The sequence below is a fragment of the Engystomops pustulosus genome, chromosome 2 (assembly GCF_040894005.1).
Source record: "Engystomops pustulosus chromosome 2, aEngPut4.maternal, whole genome shotgun sequence".
Taxonomy (NCBI): domain Eukaryota; kingdom Metazoa; phylum Chordata; class Amphibia; order Anura; family Leptodactylidae; genus Engystomops; species Engystomops pustulosus.
In genome coordinates, this window is record NC_092412.1 from 36830604 (window position 1) to 36857480 (window position 26877).

Genomic DNA, 26877 nt, shown 5'->3' on the forward strand with positions numbered 1-26877 from the left:
ATTCGTTTAATTTTTGAAAATGTATTAAAACACAATAAAACCTATATAAATTTGGTATCACCGCGATCGCACCGAACCAAAGAATAAAGTAGGCGTGTTATTTGGAGCGAAGAGTGAAAGTCGTAAAAACTGAGCCCACAAGAACGTGACGCACGTGACGTTTTTTTTTCAATTTTTCCACATTTGGGATTTTTTTTCAGCTTCGCAGTACACGGCATGTTAAAATAAATAACATCACGGGAAAGTAAAATTTGTTACGCCCAAAATAAGCCCTCACACAGGTCTGTACACGAAAAAATGAAAAAAGTTATGGATTTTTGAAGTTGGAGAGCGAGAAATCAGCCGAAAAACGCTGCGTCCTTAAGGGGTTTAAGTCTATAGTGAACACAAGGTTACTCAATGACCTTACATTCACCTTCTGTTTTTACCATATAATTTCTAGAGAAGGTAAAATATAATGTTATTAATTTGTCGCAGACAAGACATTCTCAACATCTTACGATCGACCTTGTATATGCCCGGTTGCATATTTGTCCCTGGAGTCCAGAAGCTTCCAGTTACACCTTTATATAGTTTGAATTTACCTCTGTGGCATTTATTTATGAAAATCCTTCCTGACTGTGATATATCCTTCTAAAATATGTCCTTACAAGATATTTATAGAAAACTATTATCCAATATGGAACTCAGGTTTTCATTTCTTATTTTGTTTTCATTTTCTTCAAAAGTTTTGCATAATCTGCTTCCATCTCTATTGAACTGTTCTACCTAGATTTTGTTAATGTACTTTTACTAAGTAGAGAGAAGGAGACAATTCTGTGATGTATGTTAATTCTTTTTTCTTTCTTTTACAGCAATAGAGAGTTTAATATCTTAAGAGTGTTCCGGGTGGGGAGAATAAGTGAGGCCATTAACTTTAAGAGTGATGTGGGAAATGTCAAGCCCTTGCTGCATGCTTCTTCCCCATGTAACTTTGTGGGGATCCTCTCACGGTGAGTTTGCATTTTTTGTGTTTTCTTGTTGTTTTGTGTCTAACTAACAACCAAACAGTTGGGGCAGTAGGTGATCTGACCTACCGTATGTGGACTCTTAGAAGAGAATTGGAGGTTGTAAACTATACTATAAATTTAGCAAATGTTTGTAGCACGGAGGGGTAGGAGGTTAGACTAGGATAAAGTAAGCTACAGACTACACAAACTATGTGATATATGCAATGGTATAGAGGTGGTAGGATATAGGACGTAAAAAAATCATTATACAGATGTAAATCTCTTATAATAACCATAGCCAATCCTGATACTTTTCCTGCTCTTCTAGTTTCCCCGAAACTTTCGTGGCCCTTTTCTTAGCACATAATTAGACCAACAAAAATCAAGTCTGAGAAGCTTGTTCCACAGGGAGGAATTCTCATTAAAACTTTTTCTTTATTTCTTCCTCATACAACCAATAACAGACAGATTGGCAACACCAGAGAGTAGTAGATCCACACATCTTACGCGTTTCGAGTCCTTGCGACTCTTAATCATAGACACTGATACAAAAGCATGTAAGGGTATATAAATAACCATAAGTGGGAGGAGAAAAAAAAAACATCATTTCCTCTTTTACTACCCTGTTTCCCCTAAAATAAGACATCCCCCGAAAATAAGACCTAGTACAATTTTGTTCAGGCTTAGAAATGTAAGGCCTCCCCTGAAAATAAGACCTAGCGGCAGTCATTGCAGCAGCTCCCCCCATACATTAGTATTAGTAAATCTTTTTGATGCTGCAGAAGGTTGTGACATGGAGAAGAATTCATGGAGGTAAATCATTGGCTGTTGTGCTGCAAATGTGATCCCAGCAGCCACCAGGATAAGAAGGGTCATTTATGGAAAGTAGATTGGGGCCAATTATTCAAATAGAAATGGAGTCACAAGAAATATAGCATGAAATTCAGAGTTTGGAGAGTTATAAGATTATAAGATTGTTCGAGAAGTTGATTTTTTGTTCAAAGATAAAGGTAAATTCTTGTTCATGGAAAAATAAGACCTATTGCCTCTTTAGGAGCAAAGATGAATATAAGACACTGGGGGTCATTTACTAAGGGCCCGATTCGCGTTTTCCCGACATGTTTCCCGAATATTTCCGATTTGCGCCGATTTTCCCTGTATTGCCCCGGGTTTTTTGGCGCACGCGATCGGATTGTGGCGCATCGGCGCCGGCATGCACGCGATGGAAATCGGGGGGCGTGGCCGAACTAAAACCCAACGGATTCGGAGAAACCGACGCATTTTTTTTTTTTAAAAGTGTTGCTGGACACGCACTTACCTTCAAGTATAGGATCATGAACTCCGGCGGGCCTCGGTGGACTTCAGTGCAGCAGCAACACCTGGTGGACGTCGGAGGAACTGCCTTAGTGAATCGCCAGAAGACCCGAATCCACCGCAGAGAACGTGCCGCTGGGTCGCGAATGGGCAGGGCAAGTAAATCTGCCCCACTGTCTTATTTTTGGGGAAACAGGGTATTATAACCCTATTCAGATACAAAACATATAAAAAACATTAGTATACTAAAATCAAATTGTTTCTGACATTGATGCCATGTGGTACAACACTGTTCAATACTAAAATCCAGAAACCTTCCCTATTCAAAAGACATCTTCTTTTGTCTCCACCTCTTGGTGGGAAAGACACCCTTTTAATCCAAAATTTATTCCCACAGTCTTCCCATGGTGAATGGTACGGAAATGGTGTGTGGCACTAGACACGTTTTTTTAAATGTGCATTTGTAATATCATTTATGTGTTCAGCAATGCATTTTTTTTAATTTGCGTGCTGTACATCCAAAATAAGATCAATTGCAAATTGTACAGTCAATTTTATAAACTACATTGCATGTGTCACAATTGATGAAAGTCTTCACAGGGAATACATTGCCATCAATTGCAGATGTAACACTTTTAATTTCAGTGGCATATTAGCATACCGTGCATCGTAGTTGGCCACATCTGAAAAAACCCCACAAGGTCTAGCCACATATTCCTTCTTGGATATTGTTTAGAATATTCCAACTTCTAAACCCCTTTCATGAAAGTGGTGTCACATTTCTGACTCTCATTTATTTTCTGTCTTCTCTGCAGTGGACTAATGCTGCCAAAAATGATTGTTGAAGAATTTGGTGGTGAAAGGACAGATGTTGGGAACCTCGGAAGTGGCATTTATTTCTCGGATTCAATAAGGTTTGTACTTAAAGTTGACAATATTGTTATAATCTTGATTAATGATGACAATTAAAGGACATCACTAGTCTAGTACTCTGCAATAGTTGGGCTAGTTTTGGAAATAGTTTGAGTAATATTTTGAAGGATGTAACAATATAGTTGATAGGACCACCACTGATTATTAAGACTGACCGATTCAACTTGCTCCTCTTGCTACGATAATGCATTGAGTGGGGGTCTAAGGACACTATTCTAGTGGTTGTGGGTTAGCGATCAATGTTATTGTGGTAAAGACCCTTTAAACTGTGGTGTGTTGAGCAGTACACCAAGATTAATTTTAATCTGCTTAATTAAAGCCCAATAAGAATGGTGCATCTATATCAGAACTACCGTATATATTTTTATCACACAGCACGAGTGTGAAGTACTCCCAGCCAAGTGATATCACTGGATCTCGACTTTTGGTTGTCTGTGATGTGGCTCTAGGTAAATGCACAGATGTGTTTCACAGAGATTACACAATCACTGAACCACCCAATGGCTTCCATAGTGTACATGGTGTCCAACGCAAGGAGGGGGTTAATTCTGACTTTACAGTAAGTCGTGTTACCTTTATTATTCATTCATTTATTTTCATGGTAGAAAATGCACAAATTTCACAACTCACCTGTGAAAGAAGATGGATTGAAGTTGCTAGTTATGCCTATAAGTAGATATTAAAATACTTTATGATCTCCTTGTCTACTTTATAGGACGATGAATATGTTGTGTATGATGTGAATCAAGTACAAATGAGATACGTTGTTCAGTTTTCCACTAATGGGGACAATGTTGACCTACAAAGAGAATCTTTGTTTATTTCCATTGATCAAACACAAAGTCAATGTACTAGCCTGTCTGACCCGTCTGAAGGTAAGAAACGTTAGAAAATTAAGTTTTATATACCGGTTCTTGGTAGAATTGGTTCCTCTGTTCAGGAGGTCAGAGAACAGATTACAGCTAAGGACAGATTGTGATAAATTTATGCTGGAGGAAACCTTATCTTAGTTTAACATAATAAAAGATTCTGGGGCACATTTACTTAGAAAGTCGGAAACTGCACTAAAAGTGCTATTTCCGTGTATAATCCAGCGAGTGGTGATTCACTAAGATCGTGCGTCAGAAATCATGAATGTGTCACTTCCCCGCTAAGGTCCGACAGAGTTCACCATATTTTTTGTTGTGCACCTTTAACATAGGGTGTGCAACACAAATTGCAAGTTAAATACAGCGCTCGGGCTGTCCGGACCGACGGACGGCACGCCCCCTAATTCGTGACGCATGGAAGCCAGCGCAGCTGCGCAACAAAAGGGTCGCACGTAACACAATAGCGGTGCAGACACTTCTTAAACCTGTCACCAGGGACCTCATTTTTCACTAAAGACAGATTGTAAAAGCCCATGACACCTTCAGTGCAAATCTGCCTTTCTGCCTTTTCTAAGCATTTGCATTACAATATAATTGTGTGTTATAACTTACTGTTGCTCCATGACAAAATCCCGGGGTAGTTACAGGGGCTGGACTTTGGTTTGCATGCATTTCAAAAAACAACATGTGCCCTGTCTGAGCTGCAGACTGCCTCCATGATTGTGCTCCTGTACAGCTTGTCCCTCCCCCACTGATGTCAGGTTGACCAGGCTGTAACCTCTGAGAACCAGCAGGAGGTGGAGCTAGACAGGAGCACAAAGGCACAAAGGTGGGGGCCAAGCTCTGAGGAGTGGGTAACAGACAAGTCACATGTTGTTTTTTGAAATGCATCCAAACCAGAGTCCAGCCCTTGTGACTACCCCAGGATTTTGTCAGGGAGCAAGAGTAAGTTATATCACACAATTATATAGTAATGCAAATGCTTAGAAAAGGCAGAAAGGCAGATTTGCACTGCAGGTGTAATAAGCTTCTCCAACGTGTCTTTAGTGAAAAATGAGGTTCCTGGTGACAGGTTCCCTTTAAATACCCGTGGAAGCCGTTTTAGCCATGAAGAACGTGCACAGTCTGACTAAAGTGCAAAGCAAAGCCCTTAGTAAATGTGCCCAATTATCATAACCAGGAAATAAATATAGAAACAAGTAAAGAGTCAGGGAGTGGAGGGAGTAGGGGTGCTGGGGAAAAATTCCATGCTGACGAGTCCCGAGTGCTTTGTTGTTTTAAGTTGCTTCGTACTATAGTGGCGAGTCTACAATTAAAAATATGCACCAAAAGAGGCCAAGTTAGTGCTTAGTCAGACTGTGCGCCACAATTCTGCTGCATGATCAAAGTGCACCAAAAAAAACAAATGGTACTTACTTCCCAAGCACCAGATTCATGACGACCGTGCACCACAATTCATGAATCAGACGAACTCTGCACACTGCACTTTTTTTTAATAAAAGTGGTTAAATGGGGCACATTTACTTTGCTCCTTGTGCCAGTCATGTGCAAACTTCTTGCACAGGTATTTAAGAAGTGTCTGGTCCACATACCCTTCTGTCCACACACCCGTCTGCGCTATTCATGCAACACAGATTTCATCACTGTAATGAGCGTTCCGGTGCTTAGTCGGACCGTGCGCCACATTTATCATGCAAAGTCCTACAGCAGTGTGTTGCACTCCCCATGTTAAAGGTGCACCAAAAAGTGGCATTCTGTGCAATAGATTCATGAAGAACATGTGCCAGAAATCCTGAATCTGATGCAGGCTACACTATATGTAGGCAAACTACATTTAGTGCAGTTTGCACTCTTCTTTGTAAATGTGCCCAAATGTGTTCTCCCCCACCCATCAATGGCATTTCCATGCAAAATGTCATCACATTAGAGAATGTAAGCACCACCAATAATGTGGGTTTTCTTAATTTAATAGATATTTCATTAGATGATCTACCTGAAAAACAGGTGACAAAATGTGGCCTGGAGGGCAGTGATGGGCAGCAGGTTCCTCTGGAGAGCATACACGTTAAAGCTCGATTAATGGATCTGGCAGCTAAGGTACACAAAACACTTTGTAATCCAGAAGACATAGAATTTCTCAGCTATGGCAGCCAATAATTGTCTTTTCTATAACAGGTGGTGATATTTCAGACCTATAAGAATAATTCCAGCTCCCCTATTGAGGCAAAGTATGTGTTCCCTCTGGACGATACAGCAGCTGTTTGTGGGTTTGAAGCTTTTATCAATGGGAAACACATCATAGGAGAGGTACAAAAGTCGCTCTTAACACAAAGAGATTTTGTTTATTATGGCAAAAAAAAAATCCCAGTTGTCTGACAATGTAATTGATTCTTTGTAGGTAAAGGAAAAGCAGCAGGCGCATCGAGAGTACAGGACCGCCATCAGTGAGGGACACGGAGCTTATCTCATGGACCAAGATGCCCCTGTATGTTTTATTACAGACAAAAAATGCAAAGTTACAAAAACCCTATATAGATGTAATGGCCTTGATATCCCCTATTTGTAATGGCAGAAGTGTAACTTTGAAAATGCACTATTTTTGAAAGATTTAAGATAGTAAGTTTTACTATTGCATTTTCAGGACGTCTTCACAGTGAGTGTTGGAAATCTACCATCCAAGGCCACCGTTATCATAAAAATCACCTATGTTATGGAACTCAAGTATCAGTATAGATACCTGACATTCTCAATTCCCGGTAATATGGCTCAATGGCAACAAGACAAAGCTTTAAAGGAAAACACTCAAGTAAGAATCTTACATTGCAGTCAATTTGTAATGATGCATATTAAACCTTATGGTAGTTCATGTTGGTATCTTTTTTTCATAGGACACTGTAACCACAGTGGGCATTGAAAGTGACAAAGCACCAGAAGGGTAAGTAGGTAAAAAAACACCCAGCCAACTTGAAGAATTAAAAATCAGCCTGGTTCATCAGTAACTGTAACTGATCTATTAGTGATAAATTTGCATATAACAATAACTATAAAATGTTGGATGCGGATCTCTGTTTACTTGTCTGAGCACTGATGAATAGGAGGGGCTGCAGCAGGAGGTTATGACTTATCCTACTTCCTCCCCTCTCCCTGTCTAAGTGAGACAGAATGTGAGACAGAGACACAGCGGGAGACGCCATGAGGATGGGCTGGGGCAGTGAGAGAGAGGAATTTGTGTATCAGGAATTTTGGATTTGTTCTGCTTTAAAGGCCCACTGGGAAATGATCAAGAAATTTATGTCAGACTTATGTCAGGCCTCTTTCACACTAACCTGTGAGGAACTGATATTCAGCTGCAAACTGAAGTCTATATCACCTGGCCATGGTGCGGTCATCAGACACACGTGTCACCGTACTGTACCATCCATGTTATATCTTTTCGTGTATGTATGGCCATGTACCATACCTCACTATGGAGAGGGGAGGGGTAAGCAGCACTCAACCCTCCTCTCTCCAGCTCGTGAGCATAAGTTAGTGTGAAAGACGCCTTAGTAAAACTGGTTGTCCCCTTGGACACTGCCAAATACCAACCTAATTTATTACCCTGTTGCCAGACTGCTACTTCATGTACTCACTGCAGTTACACGGTTAGTTGCCCTATTTTGGAAGAGATTTGTCCCACCTTTTTTTTTTAGATCAAATAAAGATTTGTCCCACCTTCATCTATTGTTAAATACAACCTGTCATCAGAAATTGACCCAATAAACCATTTCCAGTATGATGTCAAGCAGCTTCTAGATCATGTTTCTTTCATGGCCCAGTGTGGTTACATTATCCAGAAAATCAACTTTGAAGTGAGATGTGAATTGGTGTTATGAAGTCAAGGAGGCGGAGAGTTAAACACTGAAGTCAAGCTCTCCCTGTGTCAGAACACCCCCGTTTGATGGTCCAGATCTCCTGAAGTCCAGCACATGATATCAATCACAGCGGAGGAGGTGTTGAGATGTGGTAGAAGCTTGACTTCAGTGTTAAACTCTTCACCTTATACAAACTATTTACATCTCACTTCAAGCATGGACAGGTTCCTTTTAATACGCCCTTTTAATGGAACATTTAACTACTAAATTAGGTAACAAGATAAAAATTTGATTCCATTTGCTCTCCGGGGGATTCTTATTGCTTTGGCCTTAGTATTTAACCCTCACATAGTCTCTTGGCACCCTGCGTGCCTTCTGCTCCTTTAATGTTCTCTAGGTAATGTATAAGACAGGTTCTCTTTTACTTTTTGCTTTTATTTAGTTTTTTCCTTCATTGATTATGTTAATTCTTTTTTGTTTTTTTTAATGTCCTGGATGGGTATTGTCCATCCTCGGAAAATTTGCTTATATATTCCTATTGTTCTTTTCCGACCATGTTCAGACTGTTGTTATATTTGAAAATTTAAAAAAATCTCTTTCAGATCTTTTTGCTTGGACATGTCCATTAAGATGCCAAGAAAAATAAATAATATTTCATGTTTCACACACAAAATCAAAATGAAGGTAAGTGGGGTTTTTTTTTGTGAACACTTTTTTTCTTTTTATCATTCAAGGCTTTTATTAGGTAAAATGAAACAATACAATTGCTGTTGTTGCCACATGTAGAAATTGAGATGTGTAGACAGGGCCTGTAGTATGTAGACTTGTACATAAGCATATGCTAGCAATGACAAGGCTCACCGATATGAGATAAATAACTAAACTTAATATAAACTATAGATAGGTAAAAAGAGAAAGTAGCGGAGGGAATAAGAGGGGGGTACAGCCAAGGGGATGGGGTTACGTTTTCAACTTATATTGTACAAACTCCACTGCACTCCTGTTTCAGTATTTGATGGTGCCAAAATAGGGTCCCAACCCCGTATGCAAGTAAGGATATGGAAGATGGCACTCAGTCCAATTTTGAAAATAAATGCTTTAGTTCTTGTACCAATTCACTTTAATACACACTAAGACCAGAACAAGGCTGACACACAGCCAAGGTCTGAAGTGCGGATACAGCTTCTATCTTCCAGGCTTAGGATCGCTATACAGTACAATCCGCATCTGAGAAAGGTCTTTTTGACCGAAATGTCATGTATATGTATTAAAGTGGATTGGTACAAGAATAAAAGCATTTATTTTCAAAATTGGATTGAGCGCCATCTTCCATATCCTTACTTGATCCTGTTACCAGGACTCATGCGTATGACAGACAGATGGATGGTGCGTTGTTTTCGGCCCATGTGCCCTCAGTGTCTGAGGTCCGCTCACATGCCGGTGACAGCAGAAAAGACCACCCATGCTGCAAACTTGGGCAGCAGTAAGATTTGCTCTATAATTTTGGAAGAAAGGAAATGCTATTGTCATGTATGTTTTATACGTTTAGTGTTCTTTTATTATTGCCTTTATCCATGTTAAATCAACCACACTAGATCTTACTAGGCCAAGCTGTAGGGAATCATAATATGGGTAGTTTGGGCAGCAGCCGAGGCACAAATTTGAATCCGCTCACGTCATGCTGCTCTCAACCCTGAAATCCTCGTTCATGTATATCAGCATGTGACATACACATACAGAGGCTTTCCAGAACTTTTGAAGGTCCTTAAATTGGAAAACTCATCCCCTTCCTTTCCAAATTAGACTGGTGTGCGGCCCACAATTTTCATACATCCCAGGGCCCATGGCATCTTGATCCACCCCTGGGTCCAAAACATGTTTTGATTGTATATGTTACTTTGCTCAGACATTTGTGATCTTGTTTCTTGGGTATTATAAACTACAGTATTGGTAAATTGTCGGTATTGCAGAAAACTGAGTGCACAGCTGTAATCCAGACAGAAGAATCCAGTTCCTTCAATGATCAAGGTTTTTCCATTGAATTACAACTGGAAGAGGCCTATATCCCAAGGATGTGGGTAGAGAAACACCCAGATAAAGACAGTGAGGTAAATCACAGTAACTATATTCTCTGAAATTTTTAAAACTGAAGACGAATCCATAGGGTCAGAATAGGTTATCCCGGCTTTAGGTGTCTCTAGTATGAAGAGATGATCTACTGTCTTCAAAAGTGAGTATTGTAGTTTTTGTATAGGATTTAATTTAGATTGACGATAAATATGTGGATCTTATTCTCGTCTCTGCGGTACCAAGCACATTTATTTTATATAAATGTTTTTATCAGACAATTTTTTCAAGTTTTATACAACAACATAATATAATAATACATGTGCTGGAAGTGATCCGGAAATAATATGATCCACATATATTGATCAGACAGATGGGTTTTCATACATGTCTACTCTTGTGTCTGTTAGGGATCAAAGCCGTCAGATAGTGGAGCTTAGGGCGTTCTATTTTTGCAGATAAACATAAAAAATTATCAATATATAAATGAAGAGTTGTAGCATTAAACATAAAACATAAAAAAACAGGTTACAGCTTACCATAGAAGTACAGGCAGTCCCCGACTTACAGAAGACCCCTAGTTACAGACAGACCTCTTTGCCCAATGGGACCTCTGGATTTTTTACTTTAGTCCCAGGCTGCAACGATCAGCTGTAAGGTGTCTGTAATGAAGCTTTATTGATAATTCTTGTTCATATCCTGCATGTGTCGCTTCCCCACTCAGGTCCAACAGAGTTCACCACCTTCTTCCCGATGCATTGGATGACACACAATTTGAATATTAGTCCGACTCAGTCGGATTGGTCGACGGCACAACCCCGATTTCTGTCGCATGAAAGCCGGTGCCGCTGCGCCAAAATCCAATCGCGTGCGAAACAATCCCCTTCTAAATCCTTGTTCCAGCGCCGCAAATCCCAAAAACCATGACAGATATGCGATCCCCTTAGTAAATAAGCCCCCATAGGTTGAAGTTGATACCTTTTCCTTTACAGATCTTTTACAGGTAATAATACCCCATCCATTGATTAATGTTGATTCTGTTTTTATAGGCGTGTATGTTAATTTTTAAACCTGAAATAGAATATAGCTCTGAAGATACATTTCTGACTATATGCCTTGACTGCTCCAACTCCATGGAGTCCTGTTTTCACAGCGCTAAACAGGTTGCTCTGCTCGCACTGCATTCTGCTTCTTTCAACTACATAAACATTGTACTTTTTGGATCACGTAAGTAATTGTATAGAGTAAAGCACATTGTATGGGTTCTTTTACACCAGAAGTTCCCAGTCCTTGTAAGGAGGTGGTGGTTGCAGAAAAGTGGGCACAATAAGGAGGGAGCAGAAAAAAAGAGGGCACTATAATAGGGGGAGCTTTGGGAAAGGGGACATAGGGACATAATATAGGTTGGGGTTAGGTACAGATACAGATTTTTTACCAGTGACCATGGGGGTGCACCCGACCCAATCCCTGGAACCCTGGTTACATAAAGTTTGGGGCTCACAATTTCATTGAATACTTTAAGCTAATCCCTATTACACATAGCAAAATGTGTTGTTGGCAATCTAGTATCTTATGTTCGGTGGTCTTATCATATTTGTAATAACAAACGCAGGGTTCTGCATGCAGTTTTTCAACTAAAACTAGGAGTGGATGATCATAGGAAATATGGTACCTCTCCTGCTTTTTACTCCCCTCAGTGGGGGAAATTCATTATGCCTTTTCCACTAGTTTTCTGGCAGAGAAGGCACATGAGTCTCCCCCTCCCCGACAGATTTCTGGCTTCTCTGACACGCACTTCACATTGAGCCTTGCGGGGTGGGCAGCGGGGCGGAAACTATAGTATAGAAACTTCGCCAGTATAGAAATGGTCTACAGGTCCGAACTGGCGGAGTTTTCACCCACATTTACCAAGAAGCCAGAGCCTCTAAGTGGATATGACAGCAAGCGTTGGGAATTTGAAGACATTAAAAACACCCATCTTAATAATTCCCCCGCCCCCCCCATTGTTTTGTTTTGAATCTACAAATTCTCAGAATATTTACGTATACACTTAGGCTACAAGCAGAGTGTTTCTGCATCCTCTATAAGGTCACACCGTTATCAAACAATTAGTGCTTTTAGCTTTGTCACATGAAATGCTAATGAATCTTTTTTGACAGGAGAAAACAGCCTGGTACTGCCCACCTGTCACTAGCTGGCATAATGATATTCCAGATCTAATTGGTCACTGATTGCTCAAAAACTGTTAGTGCTAGAGAACACAGCAACAAGTAGACAGGAAAGTATTCCAAAATCCACGGCACATTTGAGGGTCTTCAAAAATTTGTAGTTGTTTGAGGTGGTAAGATTTCCTGTAAGGGCATGTTCACACATTGTTTGGCCCAGCATGTATTTCCATGGAGAAATTCAGGGCTTACCCTTCTGTCATGGATAGCAGGAGGTTTGGCAGTGTGGTACAAGGGTTGTAACTTTGCACTGTTTTCTATGACCAATTTATATTTAATAGCAGCACCAAAATATTATTATATTTTTTGCAGATTATAAAGAGATGTATTTTTTCCCAAAGTCCCACCGTTATGAATTTTCAGAGATCGATAAGTTTCTAAAAGTAAGTTGCTTGACAACCATTTTCTTTAAAGATAAGAGAACATTTCTTTCATTCCTTCATTTTCTTTATATTTCTAATCATGTCCTTTTTATTGCATTACTCCACTATTTTTTATTTACTGACAGGAAGCAAAACCCAACATGGGTAGCACTGATTTCTGGAAGGTTCTCCAATCCTTGAGTTTGCTGACACCAAAAAAAGGAAGTCAAAAAGTTTTTCTTATCAGTGATGGACATATCCAAAATGAAAATCTGGTCTTTCAGATTCTAAACAAGAATCAAATACAGCTGTTTACCTGTGGTGTAGGGTAAGTTATATCAATCAATAATGTGTTACTTTATAATTACCTAGTAGCTGATTGCTAATACTTATAAATAAGCTGGGCATAGCTTTGGAATGACAAGTCTCTGCACATTGGGGCAGATTTACTTACCCGGTCCATTCGCGATCCAGCTGCGCGTTCTCTGCGGTGGATTCGGGTCCGGCCGGGACCTCCGACGTCCACCAGGTGGCGCTGCTGCGCTGAAGAGCATCGGTACGCACTGGAGTTTACTGAGCCATCGTGGGTGAAGGTAAGCGCGAGTCCAGCAACACTTTTTTTTTTTTTTTTTAAATGCGGCGGTTTTTCCGAATCCGTCGTGTTTTTTTTAAGGGCATGCCGTCGCCGATGCGCCAAAATCCGATCGCGTACGCCGAAATCCCGGGGCAATACAGGGAAAATCGGCGCAAAGCGGAAATATTCGGGTAACACGTCGCAAAAACGTGAATCGGGCCCTTAGTAAATGACTTGCATTGTGCTTGTTTAAAGGGGTTTCCCCACTATGAACACTTATGTCATATTCACAGTAAACATTGAGACCTAAGGTCTTGCAAAGAACCCAAATACTGCATATGAATGGAGCACATTTATGACCAGTGATTGATGATGGTTATTCCAAATAGACTCAAAGACTAGAGATGAGCGAACATACTCGTCCGAGCTTGATGCTCGTTCGAGCATTAGCGTACTCGAAACTGCTCGTTGCTCGGACGAATACTTCGCCCGCTCGAGAAAATGGCAGCTCCCGCCGTTTTGCTTTTTGGCGGCCAGAAACAGAGCCAATCACAAGCCAGGAGACTCTGCACTCCACCCAGCATGACGTGGTACCCTTACACGTCGATAGCAGTGGTTGGCTGGCCAGATCAGGTGACCCTGGGATAGACTAGCCGCTGCCCGCGCTGCTCGGATCATTCTGTGTCTGGATGCCGCTAGGGAGAGAGCTGCTGCTGGTCAGGGACAGCGTTAGGGTGCTAGTAGATTACTGTTAGGCAGGAGTGATTCAACAAGAACCCAACAGCCCTTCTTAGGGCTACAATAACGTTATACTTTTTTTTTTTTTTGTTTGCTTGTGGCTGGGCTTGCTGGCACTAGTAGTGCAGCTAGTACCATATTGTGAGGAATTTGCAGGGGGACTTGCTACCGTTGTGTTTAGCTCTTAGTGACACACATATCCACCTCAAACACCAAAGTGGGAAAATTTATTAGGGGTTGGATTTCAATTAGGCACAGTCTGCCATTTCCTTTTTATTTTACGTTTATTTTTTCATAACTCAGCGTCATCTCATCAGTGTGCTTTCATACTTGGCTAGAAAATGGCCAAAGGAGAATCCAAACGGCTTACTTACGCCTACAATAGCGTTATATATATTTTATTTCTGGTTGATCTGCTGGTGGCTGTCCTTGCTGCAGTGCATATACTAGCCAATTGTGAGGAATTTGGAGTGAGACTTGCGACCGCTGTGTTTAGCGCTTAGTGACGCACATATCCATCGCAAAGACCGAAGTGGGAAAATTTATTAGGGGTTGGATTTCAATTAGGCACAGTCTGCCATTTCCTTTTTATTTTACGTTTATTTTTTCATAACTCAGCGTCATCTCATCTAGCATAGCAGTGTGCTTTCATACTTGGCTAGAAAATAGCCATAGCAATAGGATAGCATTGTTTGGTTTTAAAAACTAAAAAACACAAAAAAAAGTTAAAAAAAATTAAAGTTATATAACTTTCATTTTCAAAATGTTTAACCCGAGGGCTAGGGGTAGAGGACGAGGACGAGGGCGGGGACGTGGGCGTCCATCTACTGCAGGGGTCAGAGGCCGTGGTCCTGGGTGGGTTGAGACACCACCTGCTGATGAGGGAGCAGGGGAACGCCGCAGAGCTACACTCCCTAGGTTCATCATGTCTCAAGTTACTGGGACTCGTGGTAGAGCACTGTTGAGGCCAGAACAGTGCGAACAGGTGATGTCGTGGATTGCCGACAATGCTTCGAGCAATTTGTCCACCAGTCAGTCTTCCACGCAGTCCACCCATGTCACCGAAATCGGCACTCCTCCAGCTCCTGCACCTCAGCCTCCTCTCCCCCAGTCTGCCCCCTCCCAGGAAAATTTGGCATTTGAACCGGCATACTCTGAGGACCTGTTTTCTGGACCCTTCCCACAGTCACAAACCACTTGTCCGGTTGCTGCTGAGCAATTTTCCGATGCCCAGGTTTTCCACCAGTCGCAGTCTGTGGGTGATGATGACCTTCTTGACGTAGTGGAAGAAGTGTGTAAAGAGGTGTCCGACGATGAGGAGACACGGTTGTCAGACAGTGGTGAAGTTGTTGTCAGGGCAGGAAGTCCGAGGGGGGAGCAGACTGAGGGATCGGAGGATGATGAGGTGACAGACCCAAGCTGGGTTGAGAGGCCGGGTGAACACAGTGCTTCTGAGACGGAGGAGAGTCCTATAGCAGAACAGGTTGGAAGAGGCAGTGGTGGGGCCAGACGGAGAGGCAGGGCCAGAGCAGGTGCATCAGCGCCAAATGTGTCACGTAGTGAATCTCCCGTGGCGAGGGCTCCCGCGGCGAGGGCTAGATTTTCAGAAGTCTGGAGGTTCTTTAAGGAAACACCGGATGACCGACGGACTGTGGTGTGCAACCTTTGCCAAACCAGGATCAGCAGGGGTTCCACCACTACTAGCTTAACTACCACCAGTATGCGCAGGCATATGAATACTAAACACCCGAATCAGTGGCACCAAGCCCGTTCACCTCCGGCCGTGCACACCACTGCTCCTTCCCCTGTGTCAGCTGATAGTCAGCCCCCTGCCCAGGACCCTGGCACAAAAACCCCATCGTCGCCTCCACGATCCTCCACAGCATCCACCAGCGTTCAGCTCTCCATACCCCAGACGCTGGAGCGGAAAAGAAAATATAGTGCAACCCACCCGCACGCCCAAGCCCTTAATGTCCACATCTCCAGATTGCTTAGCCTGGAGATGCTGCCCTATAGGCTAGTAGAGACCGAGGCCTTTCGCAACCTCATGGCGGCGGCCGCCCCTCGGTATTCGGTCCCCAGCCGCCACTACTTTTCCCGATGTGCCGTCCCAGCCCTGCACCAGCACGTGTCAGACAACATCATCCGTGCCCTGACCAACGCCGTTTCTGACAAGGTCCACCTGACCACGGACACGTGGACGAGTGCTGCCGGGCAGGGCCACTATATATCGCTGACGGCACATTGGGTTAACTTGGTGGAGGCTGGGACCGAGTCTGACCCTGGGGCTGGTCATATACTGCCGACGCCGAGGATTGTGGGGCCTACCTCGGTCCAGGTCTCAAAGGCCTACTATGCCTCCTCCTCCTCCTGCCACCCCTCCTCCACCTCCTCCTCCGAACTACCATCCGTGGGCATGGCGCCATCAGTCGCTAGCTCTAGGCACAGCAGCAGCGCCGTCGCTAAGCGACAGCAGGCGGTGCTCAAACTGCTGAGCCTAGGCGATAAAAGGCACACTGCCCAAGAACTATTACAGGGCATCACGGCGCAGACTGATCTGTGGCTGGCACCGCTGAACCTGAAGCCAGGCATGGTTGTGTGTGACAACGGCCGTAACCTGGTGGCGGCTCTGCAACTCGGCAGACTGACACATGTGCCATGCCTGGCCCATGTGTTAAATCTGATAGTTCAGCGTTTCCTCAAGACATACCCCAATCTGTCAGATTTGCTCACGAAGGTGCGCCGCATCTGTGCGCATTTCAGGAAGTCCAGCACAGATGCTGCCACTCTCAGGGCAGCGCAGCGCCGCCTCCAACTGCCCGCTCACCGACTGTTGTGAGACGTGCCCACGAGGTGGAATTCAACATTAACCATGTTATCCAGAGTTTACCAGCAGCGCAGAGCGATTGTAGACTGCCAGATGTCAACTTCCACCAGAACTGGTAGTCAGGTCAGTCAGCTTCCTCAAGTCTACAATGAGGAGTGGACGTGGATGTCTGATATCTGTCAGGTGCTGAGTAACTTTGAGGAGTCAACACAGATGGTCAGTGGCGATGCCGCCATCATCAGCCTCACCATCCCGCTGCTTGGCCTGTTGAAAAACTCTCTGATCAGCATGAAGTCGGAAGCTTTGCGCTCGTCACAAGAGACGGGGGAAGAAGATTCCCTTGTTGATAGCCAAAGCACCCTCAGGTCTGTTTCTCAGCGCATATCGGAGGAGGTGGAGGAGGATGAGGAGGAAGAGGAGGAGAATGTTGGCGAGACACAAGAGGGGAGCATTGCTCAGACCTTCACTGTTCAGCGTGTATGGGCAGAAGAAGAGGAGTTGGAGGAGTTGGAGGAGGAGGAAATGGACAGTCAGGCCAGTGAGGGGAGTGAATTCTTGCGCGTTGGGACTCTGGCGCATATGGCAGATTTCATGCTAGGCTGCCTATCCCGTGACCCTCGCGTTCAAAGAATTTATTCCAGCACCGATTACTGGGTATTCACTCTCCTGGACCCACGGTACAAGCAAAATCTTTCCACTCTCATCCCTGGAGAGGAAAGGAGTGTGAGAATGCATGAATACCAGCAGGCCCTGGTGCACAAGCTGAAACAGTATTTCCCTTCTGACAGCGCTAGCGGCAGAGTGCGTAGTTCTGCGGGACAAGTAGCGAGGGAGAGTAGGCGAGCAGGCAGCTTGTCCAGCACTGGCAAGGGTACGCTTTACAAGGCTTTTGCCAGCTTTATGTCACCCCAGCAAGACACTGTCACCTGTCCCCAGTCTCGGCAGAGTAGGGCTGATCTTTACAGAAAGATGGTGAGGGAGTACGTAGCTGACCATACCATCGTCCTAAATGATCACACAGCTCCCTACAACTACTGGGTTTCAAAGCTGGACATGTGGCACGAACTGGCGCTGTACGCCTTGGAGGTTCTTGCCTGCCCTGCCGCTAGCGTCTTGTCCGAGCGGGTTTTCAGTGCAGCTGGTGGCATCATCACCGATAAGCGTACACGCCTGTCGACTGACAGCGCTGACAGGCTGACGCTTATTAAGATGAATAAAGCCTGGATTTCTCATAATTTCCAATCTCCACCAGGTGAAGGAAGCTCAACCTGAATAATTTATGCACTCCTCCTCCTCCTCATTTTCCTCCTTCTCCTCCTCTTTGTACACTAAAGCAGAGGAAACTGGCTATTTTTTGACAGGGCACACTGGCTCTAGCTATAGTACTTTATGCATTTAATTTTTCTGGAGGGCCACCTACCCGGTCCTCTGTTTTAAACAATTTTTGGGAGTGCCACATACAGGCACTCAATCTATTAAATTTTTCTGGAGGGCCACCTACCTGCTCCTCTGGTTTGAAAACTTTTTTGGACTGCCACATACAGGCACTCAATCTATTTCATTTTTCTGGAGGGCCACCTACCTGCTCCTCTGGTTTGAAAACTTTTTTGGACTGCCACATACAGGCACTCAATCTATTTCATTTTTCTGGAGGGCCACCTACCTGCTCCTCTGGTTTGAAAACTTTTTTGGACTGCCACATACAGGCACTCAATCTATTTCATTTTTCTGGAGGGCCACCTACCTGCTCCTCTGGTTTGAAAACTTTTTTGGACTGCCACATACAGGCACTCAATCTATTCCATTTTTCTGGAGGGCCACCTACCTGCTCCTCTGGTTTGAAAACTTTTTTGGACTGCCACATACAGGCACTATCCAAATTAAATTGTCTCCATAGCAGCCTCCACACGTTGTCTCCATTTCTACCTCCAAAAGTCGTCCATATAGCTGCCTCCATACATCGTCCCCTTATCAAACGAGGTGTGTCAGGCACAAATTTGGGTTGTTTTCATGGATTCCACATGAAAGTTGTTAACTTTGTCGCCACCCTGCTGTGTTATCCACAAAATATACTGGCAAACTTTTACCATTTAGGGATATTATTTCAGCGCTTCTTGCGCATCTGTTTACATTCCCCTCATCCGCCATATCCCAAACTTATAAGAACGCTACTACACTTAACTTGGTGCAGGCTGGGACCGAGTCTGACCCTGGGGCTGGTCATATACTGCCGACGCCGAGGATTGCGGGGCCTACCTCGGTCCAGGTCTCAAAGGCCTACTATACCTCCTCCTCCTCCCACCCCTCCTCCACCTCCTCCTCCTCCGAATTACCATCCGTGGCCATGGCGCCATCAGTCGGTAGCTCTAGGCACAGCAGCAGTGCCGTCGCTAAGCGACAGCAGGCGGTGCTCAAACTGCTGAGCCTAGGCGATAAAAGGCACACCGCCCAAGAGCTATTACAGGGAATTCCACATCAAACTTGTTAACTTTGTCGCCACCCTGCTGTGTAATCCCCAAAATATACTGCCAAACTTTTATCATTTACCGATATTATTTCAGCGCTTCTTGCGCATCTGTTTACATTCCCCTCACCCGCCATATCCCAAACTTATAAGAACGCTACTACACTTGATCTTATACAAAAGGTTCTTAGAAGTGCTGTTTGGGGAGTAGCCTAGAGACAGGGGCTTGGATTGGCGAAAGCTCGCCTGGCAGCGGAGCGCCAGCTCCATGCCAAGATCCAACTAACATAGTTTTAACTGCAGCACCTTTAATCTACTACTAGTTCACTGCCTCCATACATGGTCCCCTTATCAAACGAGCTGTGTCAGGCAGAATTTTGGGTTGTTTTCATGGCTTCCACATCAAACTTGTTAACTTTGTCGCCACCCTGCTGTGTAATCCCCAAAATATACTGGCAAACTTTTATCATTTACCAATATTATTTTAGCGCTTCTTGCGCATCTGTTTACATTCCCCTCACCCGCCATATCCCAAACTTATAAGAACGCTACTACACTTGATCTTATACAAAAGGTTCTTAGAAGTGCTGTTTGGGGAGTAGCCTAGAGACAGGGGCTTGGATTGGCGAAATCTCGCCTGGCAGCGGAGCGCCAGCTCCATGCCAAGATCCAACTAACATAGTTTTAACTGCAGCACCTTTAATCTACTACTAGTTCACTGCCTCCATACATGGTCCCCTTATCAAACGAGCTGTGTCAGGCAGAATTTTGGGTTGTTTTCATGGCTTCCACATCAAACTTGTTAACTTTGTCGCCACCCTGCTGTGTAATCCCCAAAATATACTGGCAAACTTTTATCATTTACCGATATTATTTTAGCGCTTCTTGCGCATCTGTTTACATTCCCCTCACCCGCCATATCCCAAGCTTATAAGAACGCTACTACACTTGATCTTATACAAAAGGTTCTTAGAAGTGCTGTTTGGGGAGTAGCCTAGAGACAGGGGCTTGGATTGGCGAAAGCTCGCCTGGCAGCGGAGCGCCAGCTCCATGCCAAGATCCAACTAACATAGTTTTAACTGCAGCACCTTTAATCTACTACTAGTTCACTGCCTCCATACATGGTCCCCTTATCAAACGAGCTGTGTCAGGCAGAATTTTGGGTTGTTTTCATGGCTTCCACATCAAACTTGTTAACTTTGTCGCCACCCTGCTGTGTAATCCCCAAAATATACTGGCAAACTTTTATCATTTACCGATATTATTTCAGCGCTTCTTGCGCATCTGTTTACATTCCCCTCACCCACCATATCCCAAACTTATAAGAACGCTACTACACTTGATCTTATACAAAAGGTTCTTAGAAGGGCTGTTTGGGGAGTAGCCTAGAGACAGGGGCTTGGATTGGCGAAAGCTCGCCTGGCAGCGGAGCGCCAGCTCCATGCCAAGATCCAACTAACATAGTTTTAACTGCAGCACCTTTAATCTACTACTAGTTCACTGCCTCCATACATGGTCCCCTTATCAAACGAGCTGTGTCAGGCAGAATTTTGGGTTGTTTTCATGGCTTCCATGTTAACTTTGTCGCCACCCTGCTGTGTAATCCACAAAATATACTGGCAAACTTTTATCATGTACCGATATTATTTGAGCGCTTCTTGCTCACCTCCTTTGGTTCCTCTCTGCCACCCATTGGTTTGAAGCCTGAGTCCATTTAGGGTATGTCGCCATGACACTCTCTAGCCTGCTGCCGCTGCCTCTGCCTCTGCATGCCGTCCCCTATAGTGTCAGGGTCAATTATTGGATGTTTTAGATGCTATCTAGCTTCATTCTGTCACTCTGTCATGGCCATGCTGTTGCCCATAATTTTGGCATAATGGTGTGATTAAGCAGCCTCAGAGGCATCCATGCATGCTGCCCCTGCTGTTTCCTGTCCATTTCCGTGGTGTTTCCATCCTTTTCTGAGGTTCCCAGGTGTTTGGCCAAGCTTCCCTGTGCAGAGCCTTGGTCCCCTTGAAAAATGCTCGAGTCTCCCATTGACTTCAATGGGGCTCGTTATTCGAGACGAGCACTCGAGCATCGGGAAAAGTTCGTCTCGAATAACGAGTACCCGAGCATTTTAGTGCTCGCTCATCTCTATCAAAGACTAAACATCCTTTGATATTCAGCAGTTGTTTAGGTTTCTCCCAAACCTTAGATCAAAATTTCACAGCTCAGCATAAATTGTATATCAGTTGGTGCCAGAATATTGTCCCCACTCCGTCATCAAATAATGGTAAAGAAATCGGCACTCAATGTAGTGTTTCAAAAGTTGTATTCTTGTATCAGACAATCCAAATGCTTGAAGTTTTGGTCCAAAGCGGACCTTCATCAGATGTGGATTTTGTTTCATAGCTATGGGAAGAGAAGGAAACACATGAAGTGGTCCCTTTTGGCGCTGAAGTGCTTCACATTAGGGACGAAGCAGGATTGCTCCACTATACTGATGCAATAGGAGTGGATTCTTCTCCAGGAGGACCTTGGCTACAAAAAGGCACCACTTCATGCTTAAAAAGAACCTGTCATCAGAAATTGGCTTAATAAAGCACTACCAGTATGTTTTCAAGCAGCTGAGCAGCTTCTAGATCATGTTTTTTCATGACCTGGTGTGGTGGAAACATCCTGAAAATGTTGAAATTTTGAAATGAGATGTAAATTGTCAAAGAGGCAGCGACTGAAGTCAAGCTTTCCCTGCCTTAAAATGCCCCCTTCACTGTAATTATAGTCCTATGCCACTCACATGGGAGGAGGTGTTAGGAGGCAGGGAGAGCTTGACTTCAGTATTAAACTCTCCGCCTCCTTGACTTTATACAACCAATTAACAACTCATTTTGAAGTTGATTTTCTGGACGATGCCACCAAGCTGGCAACATGATCTAGAAGGTATTCAGCTGCTTGACAACATAGGGGCTCATTTACTAAGGGGCCGGATCGCTGGGTTTCCCGAATATTAGCGTTTTGCACAGTTTGTCCCTGAATTGCCCCAGGTTTTTGGCGCATGCGATCGGATTGGGTCACATCAGCGCCGGCTTGCATGTGACGGAAATCGGGGACGTGAAACCTGCATTTACGGCAGCAAAGAGAGGTATATGAGAAACCAAAATTTGCAGAAAATTAACCATTGGACCTCCACTTTAAGCCCAAAACTTTAAAGTGCAGAATTTTTCATGTGTCAATATTTCATATGTAATGTGGGTTATCACCTTTTTTCCAAATTAAGTCTCTCAAAGGGGTCTGAAGTTCTGAGCAGGGATATTATGGTTAAAATACAATAATTATTATTGTGCGATTTGGTGCAATCCCACAATAGTAAAAGTGTACACCAAGTGAACTATGCTAAATATATGTATAACTGGGCTACAAGAAATTGCACACAAAACATTTACTACTTCTTGTTCACATGTATTAATTTTATATTTCTTTACATTTAGGACTACAGTAAATAAGCATATGCTCAGATGCTTGGCACAATATGGTTCTGGAGCCTTTGAATATTTTGCTGACAAATCTAAGAGCAGATGGAGAGATCTGGTAATATATTGCTTCTTGGTTTACAGTGGTCCAGACTTTTTATACTGTTAACTTAGATACTTTAGGTAGTGGTTGTCATTTTCCTGGGTGACGTAAGGAATACAAAATTGCAATGTCCTGCTGCTACTTAAATGACCTTGTTAAATGTCATTAAATTTTTTTTATGCCCTCGGGGCATAAATAATGCTTTTTAACTATCCAATCTATATATCAATCTATCTAAACTACTAGCCTCCTCAGGTAAAGTATGAAATGACCTTTCTAAATTCCCTCTTTTATGTAAAATCTCATCCATTTACCTATAAAAAAAAAAAATCTCCCCCAATAGGTGACAGGTTCCCTTTAAAACAGTCAGTCAGCGGTTGTGTCAGGAGCCGGATGCCCACCTTTTGATGGCTTACGTTTAGGAACTCATCATTTTAATGATAAAGGCCCCTATAATACTAATGACCTACTAATAGGAGTCATTAATAGCTGAGTGCAACAGCTTTTTTGGGGGGTTCTTTTAACCAGATAAAAAATTGTTAGAAAATCAAATGGATTGTCATTGCCATATTAAAAGTTTCTTCTTTATTTTCTTTTTCAGATGGAAAACCAAAATAAACGTCTCCAATCTACACCATGTACTGCAATTTCAGTCAAGTGGAGGCGCTTTAGTAAGAACTCCCCTGAGATCCTGCAGGCCCCTACAAACATACAAGCGTTGTTTTCGGATGATTCTCTTTGCGTGTATGGATTTGTCCCTTATTGCACGCAGGTGCGTATGTTAAATAATAGTTGCTAACTGGCTACGGCTGACTATGTAGAAAGTAGTCTTCAGCTGTCACGATTAGACTGTGAAGCCATTTTTGGCTATGTGGCTTGTACAAGTGTCTCACATTTACTTCACCTATACATTAAAAAAAAACATGCCCTGCATGTTTTCCTGAACAATTGGCTTTTCTCTAAGCTCAGGAAGGGCCCAACATATTGCTCTCTTGCATAATGATGCAGGACGAGATAGATCGTCCTAATTAACAAGTACGCCCAACTTTAGGACGATCTATCTCGTCCTTCTAATTGCACTCACACTGTAATAGAAAGCGATCAAAAAGTCAGATGTACCCTATAATAGTACCTAACTCACAATTAACAAGCCCTAATAATGTATCTAATGTTAATACAAGTTGTTCTGAGTTTGTAGGATTGTATATCCCAAGCTTGAATTACTTATAATTATCACAGGGTAAGAAAATTCTTTACTATGTGTAACTTCTCTCCTTTTTATTTGTATTTGCCATAAATGCGACAAAAGCAGATTTATATTGCAACATATTCCAACATATTGCTCTCTTGCTTAATGATGCAGGGCGAGATAGATCATCCTAATTAACAGGTACATCACACTTTAAGACGATCTATCTCGTCCTGCTGATTGCAATCACACTGTAAAGTAAGATTTACCCTATAATAGTACCAATCTAACTGGCAATAAACAAGCCCTAATAATCCTATTTTGATGAAGGAATACAAAAGTTATAGCTCCCAGAATATAGTAACACATAGGCGGTCTCCTTAAAAAGGGTTTTTTGTTTGGTAAAGTAGTAAAACATAAGAAAAGCTGTACATGTTTGGTGTCTCCTTGATCGAACTAACCTACAGAATCATTTTATTATGTTTATTATACTGTACGATGAACTGCATACATTTTTAATGAAAAAACAAGTAGCAAAACAGCTGTTTTAGTCTGTTCACCGTGCAATTTTTACGATAAAAAGATAAATAAAATAAGTTATGTCTTTTGGAATTCAAGCAGGGAAAAACAAAGAAAAGTGCTGTGTCCTGAAGGCCATTTTAGGGCATGTCCTTAAGATTTTAATACCATGACCATCTTCAAACCTAACCTTGTTTGTTAACTCTAGATAATACATCTAAAGTATAAGCCCCATGAGATAGAGTAGGAAATATTCTTTCTAGCAATCCCTTCTTTTATGTTAAACTTGCCCATTTACTTATAAAAATCGCCATCAATATCTCTGGTTCGATAGCACAAAGAACCACAACAGTTTAAAGATAAGATTCTCATCTTTACAATATCTAAAATGACAATGTTAATGAAATGAGGTTCAAGCCTGTTAGTGATATGAAGCTCCTCCTTCAGCCTCTAATAGTGACTCATCTAGAGGCTAGTCCAATTAATTTCTATACATTTTCTGTAACAATCACAACCAGCATGCACTGTAAATCAAGCACCTCTAAGTAAAAAGTAGGGGGGTTCACAATAACATCTAGGAGCCTATCCACATAATCAGAGATGAGTATCTTATTAATTGGTTCTCACTGCTAGTACCACCCCAGATTACAAAAATGTTTTACCCAATTGAACAGCTTTGCAGTTTAGTAGTTCAATTTTTTTACTTGAGGAATAACATTATGTCATGATAAGATTTATAATCTTCATTTTTTTTATCAGCAATAATATCTACAGTGTTGTCCTAGTGGATGGAGACGTATCAGTGAGATTCTGTCTGCCTTGCTAGCAAGGTGGAATTTAACAAAGGTTATAGAAATACAAGTAGTGTTGAAAGGAAGCAGTAAGAGGAGAAGTAGTTTTGAAAGGAAGCAGTAAGAGGAGAAGTGAACTCTGACAAGATATATATATTCTTTGAAATGTTGATGACCATTTAATACTGTATTTTAAATTATAGTGAAGTGCTCTAAGATTTCCTTAATTTTATTTTCTATTTACAAGCTTCAAGAAGTTAAACAAACTTTTATTGTGTCATGCTGCAGGCAACCCTAAAGGCTTTAGTTAATAATACAGAGCTGGAGAACATGGTCTCAACCACTGAGCTGCAGAAGACAACGGGAACCGTATGTTATATCACTCCTTACACTTCTTCTTGTCAACTTGATCAATATTTTGGCCTCAGTTAGCACCAGTTCACAAAAAATGTGTGTTGAGAGCACATAGAGATACATAATGATTAGCAGCTGTTCTTTGTGTTTGATCACACATGGAAATAACAGAGGTATCAACTGGATCCTAAAAGTTATTTCCCATGGATATATATTTTCCATAACTTATAAGTATATGGAGTAAATGTGCAGGAAAAAATGCCTAAAATGCTCTAACAATATCTATCATTATCATCTATCTATCATCATCCCAGTAGGGATAGTACATGCTCTGCTCAGAGGTCATAATGTATATGCTCTAAGCTTAAACATGTGGGAAAATATTTTTCTTCTGTCCTTTATGACCTTTAATTTTCTTGGCCTCTGATGGAGTCTACTTAGTCCAATAACTTTGACTCAATGGGGTATATTTATCAGGACCTCTGCACCACGCCAGTGGCGTAGAAGCCCTGAAATAATCGCAAATGTTAACTTATTGCTAGCAGACGGCTGCCCCGATACATCAAGAGGCGTATCTCGCTGCGAACATGCAGCGACGGGGCTATCATACGCTGGCGCACAAGCGCCAGCGTATGATAAATATGCCCCATAGTATCTAATGTTACTACAAGTTGTTTTGAGTTTGTAGAATTGTACACTCACCGGCCACTTTATTAGGTACACCTGTCCAACTGCTCGTTAAGACTTAATTTCTAATCAGCCAATCACATGGCGGCAACTCAGTGCATTTAGGCATGTAGACATGGTCAAGACAATCTCCTGCAGTTCAAACCGAGCATCAGTATGGGGAAGAAAGGGGATTTGAGTGCCTTTGAACGTGGCATGGTTGTTGGTGCCAGAAGGGCTGGTCTGAGTATTTCAGAAACTGCTGATCTACTGGGATTTTCACGCACAACCATCTCTAGGGTTTACAGAGAATGGTCCAAAAAAGAAAAAACATCCAGTGAGCGGCAGTTCTGTGGGCGGAAATGCCTTGTTGATGCCAGAGGTCAGAGGAGAATGGGCAGACTGGTTCGAGCTGATAGAAAGGCAACAGTGACTTAAATCGCCACCCGTTACAACCAAGGTAGGCAGAAAAGCATCTCTGAAAGCACAGTACGTCAAAGTTTGAGGCAGATGGGCTACAGCAGCAGAAGACCACACCGGGTGCCACTCCTTTCAGCTAAGAACAGGAAACTGAGGCTACAATTTGCACA

At 42.7% G+C, this 26877-nt stretch overlaps 1 protein-coding gene across 2 annotated transcripts in view; it reads left to right on the forward strand.

Annotated features, from left to right (window-relative positions):
* PARP4 (poly(ADP-ribose) polymerase family member 4) overlaps nt 1-26877 on the forward strand; it is an 85392-nt gene that overhangs the window by 22957 nt on the left and 35558 nt on the right. For both annotated transcript variants that reach the window (XM_072134260.1, XM_072134259.1), the window contains exons 11-27: nt 855-992; nt 3119-3217; nt 3612-3795; nt 3952-4111; nt 6078-6202; nt 6281-6412; nt 6504-6590; nt 6747-6911; nt 6994-7040; nt 8559-8640; nt 9927-10064; nt 11073-11250; nt 12561-12631; nt 12757-12938; nt 22684-22783; nt 23370-23540; nt 25556-25636. In XM_072134260.1, the coding sequence (XP_071990361.1) occupies nt 855-992; nt 3119-3217; nt 3612-3795; nt 3952-4111; nt 6078-6202; nt 6281-6412; nt 6504-6590; nt 6747-6911; nt 6994-7040; nt 8559-8640; nt 9927-10064; nt 11073-11250; nt 12561-12631; nt 12757-12938; nt 22684-22783; nt 23370-23540; nt 25556-25636 (2140 nt within the window). The remainder of the gene's footprint in view (nt 1-854; nt 993-3118; nt 3218-3611; nt 3796-3951; nt 4112-6077; nt 6203-6280; nt 6413-6503; nt 6591-6746; nt 6912-6993; nt 7041-8558; nt 8641-9926; nt 10065-11072; nt 11251-12560; nt 12632-12756; nt 12939-22683; nt 22784-23369; nt 23541-25555; nt 25637-26877) is intronic.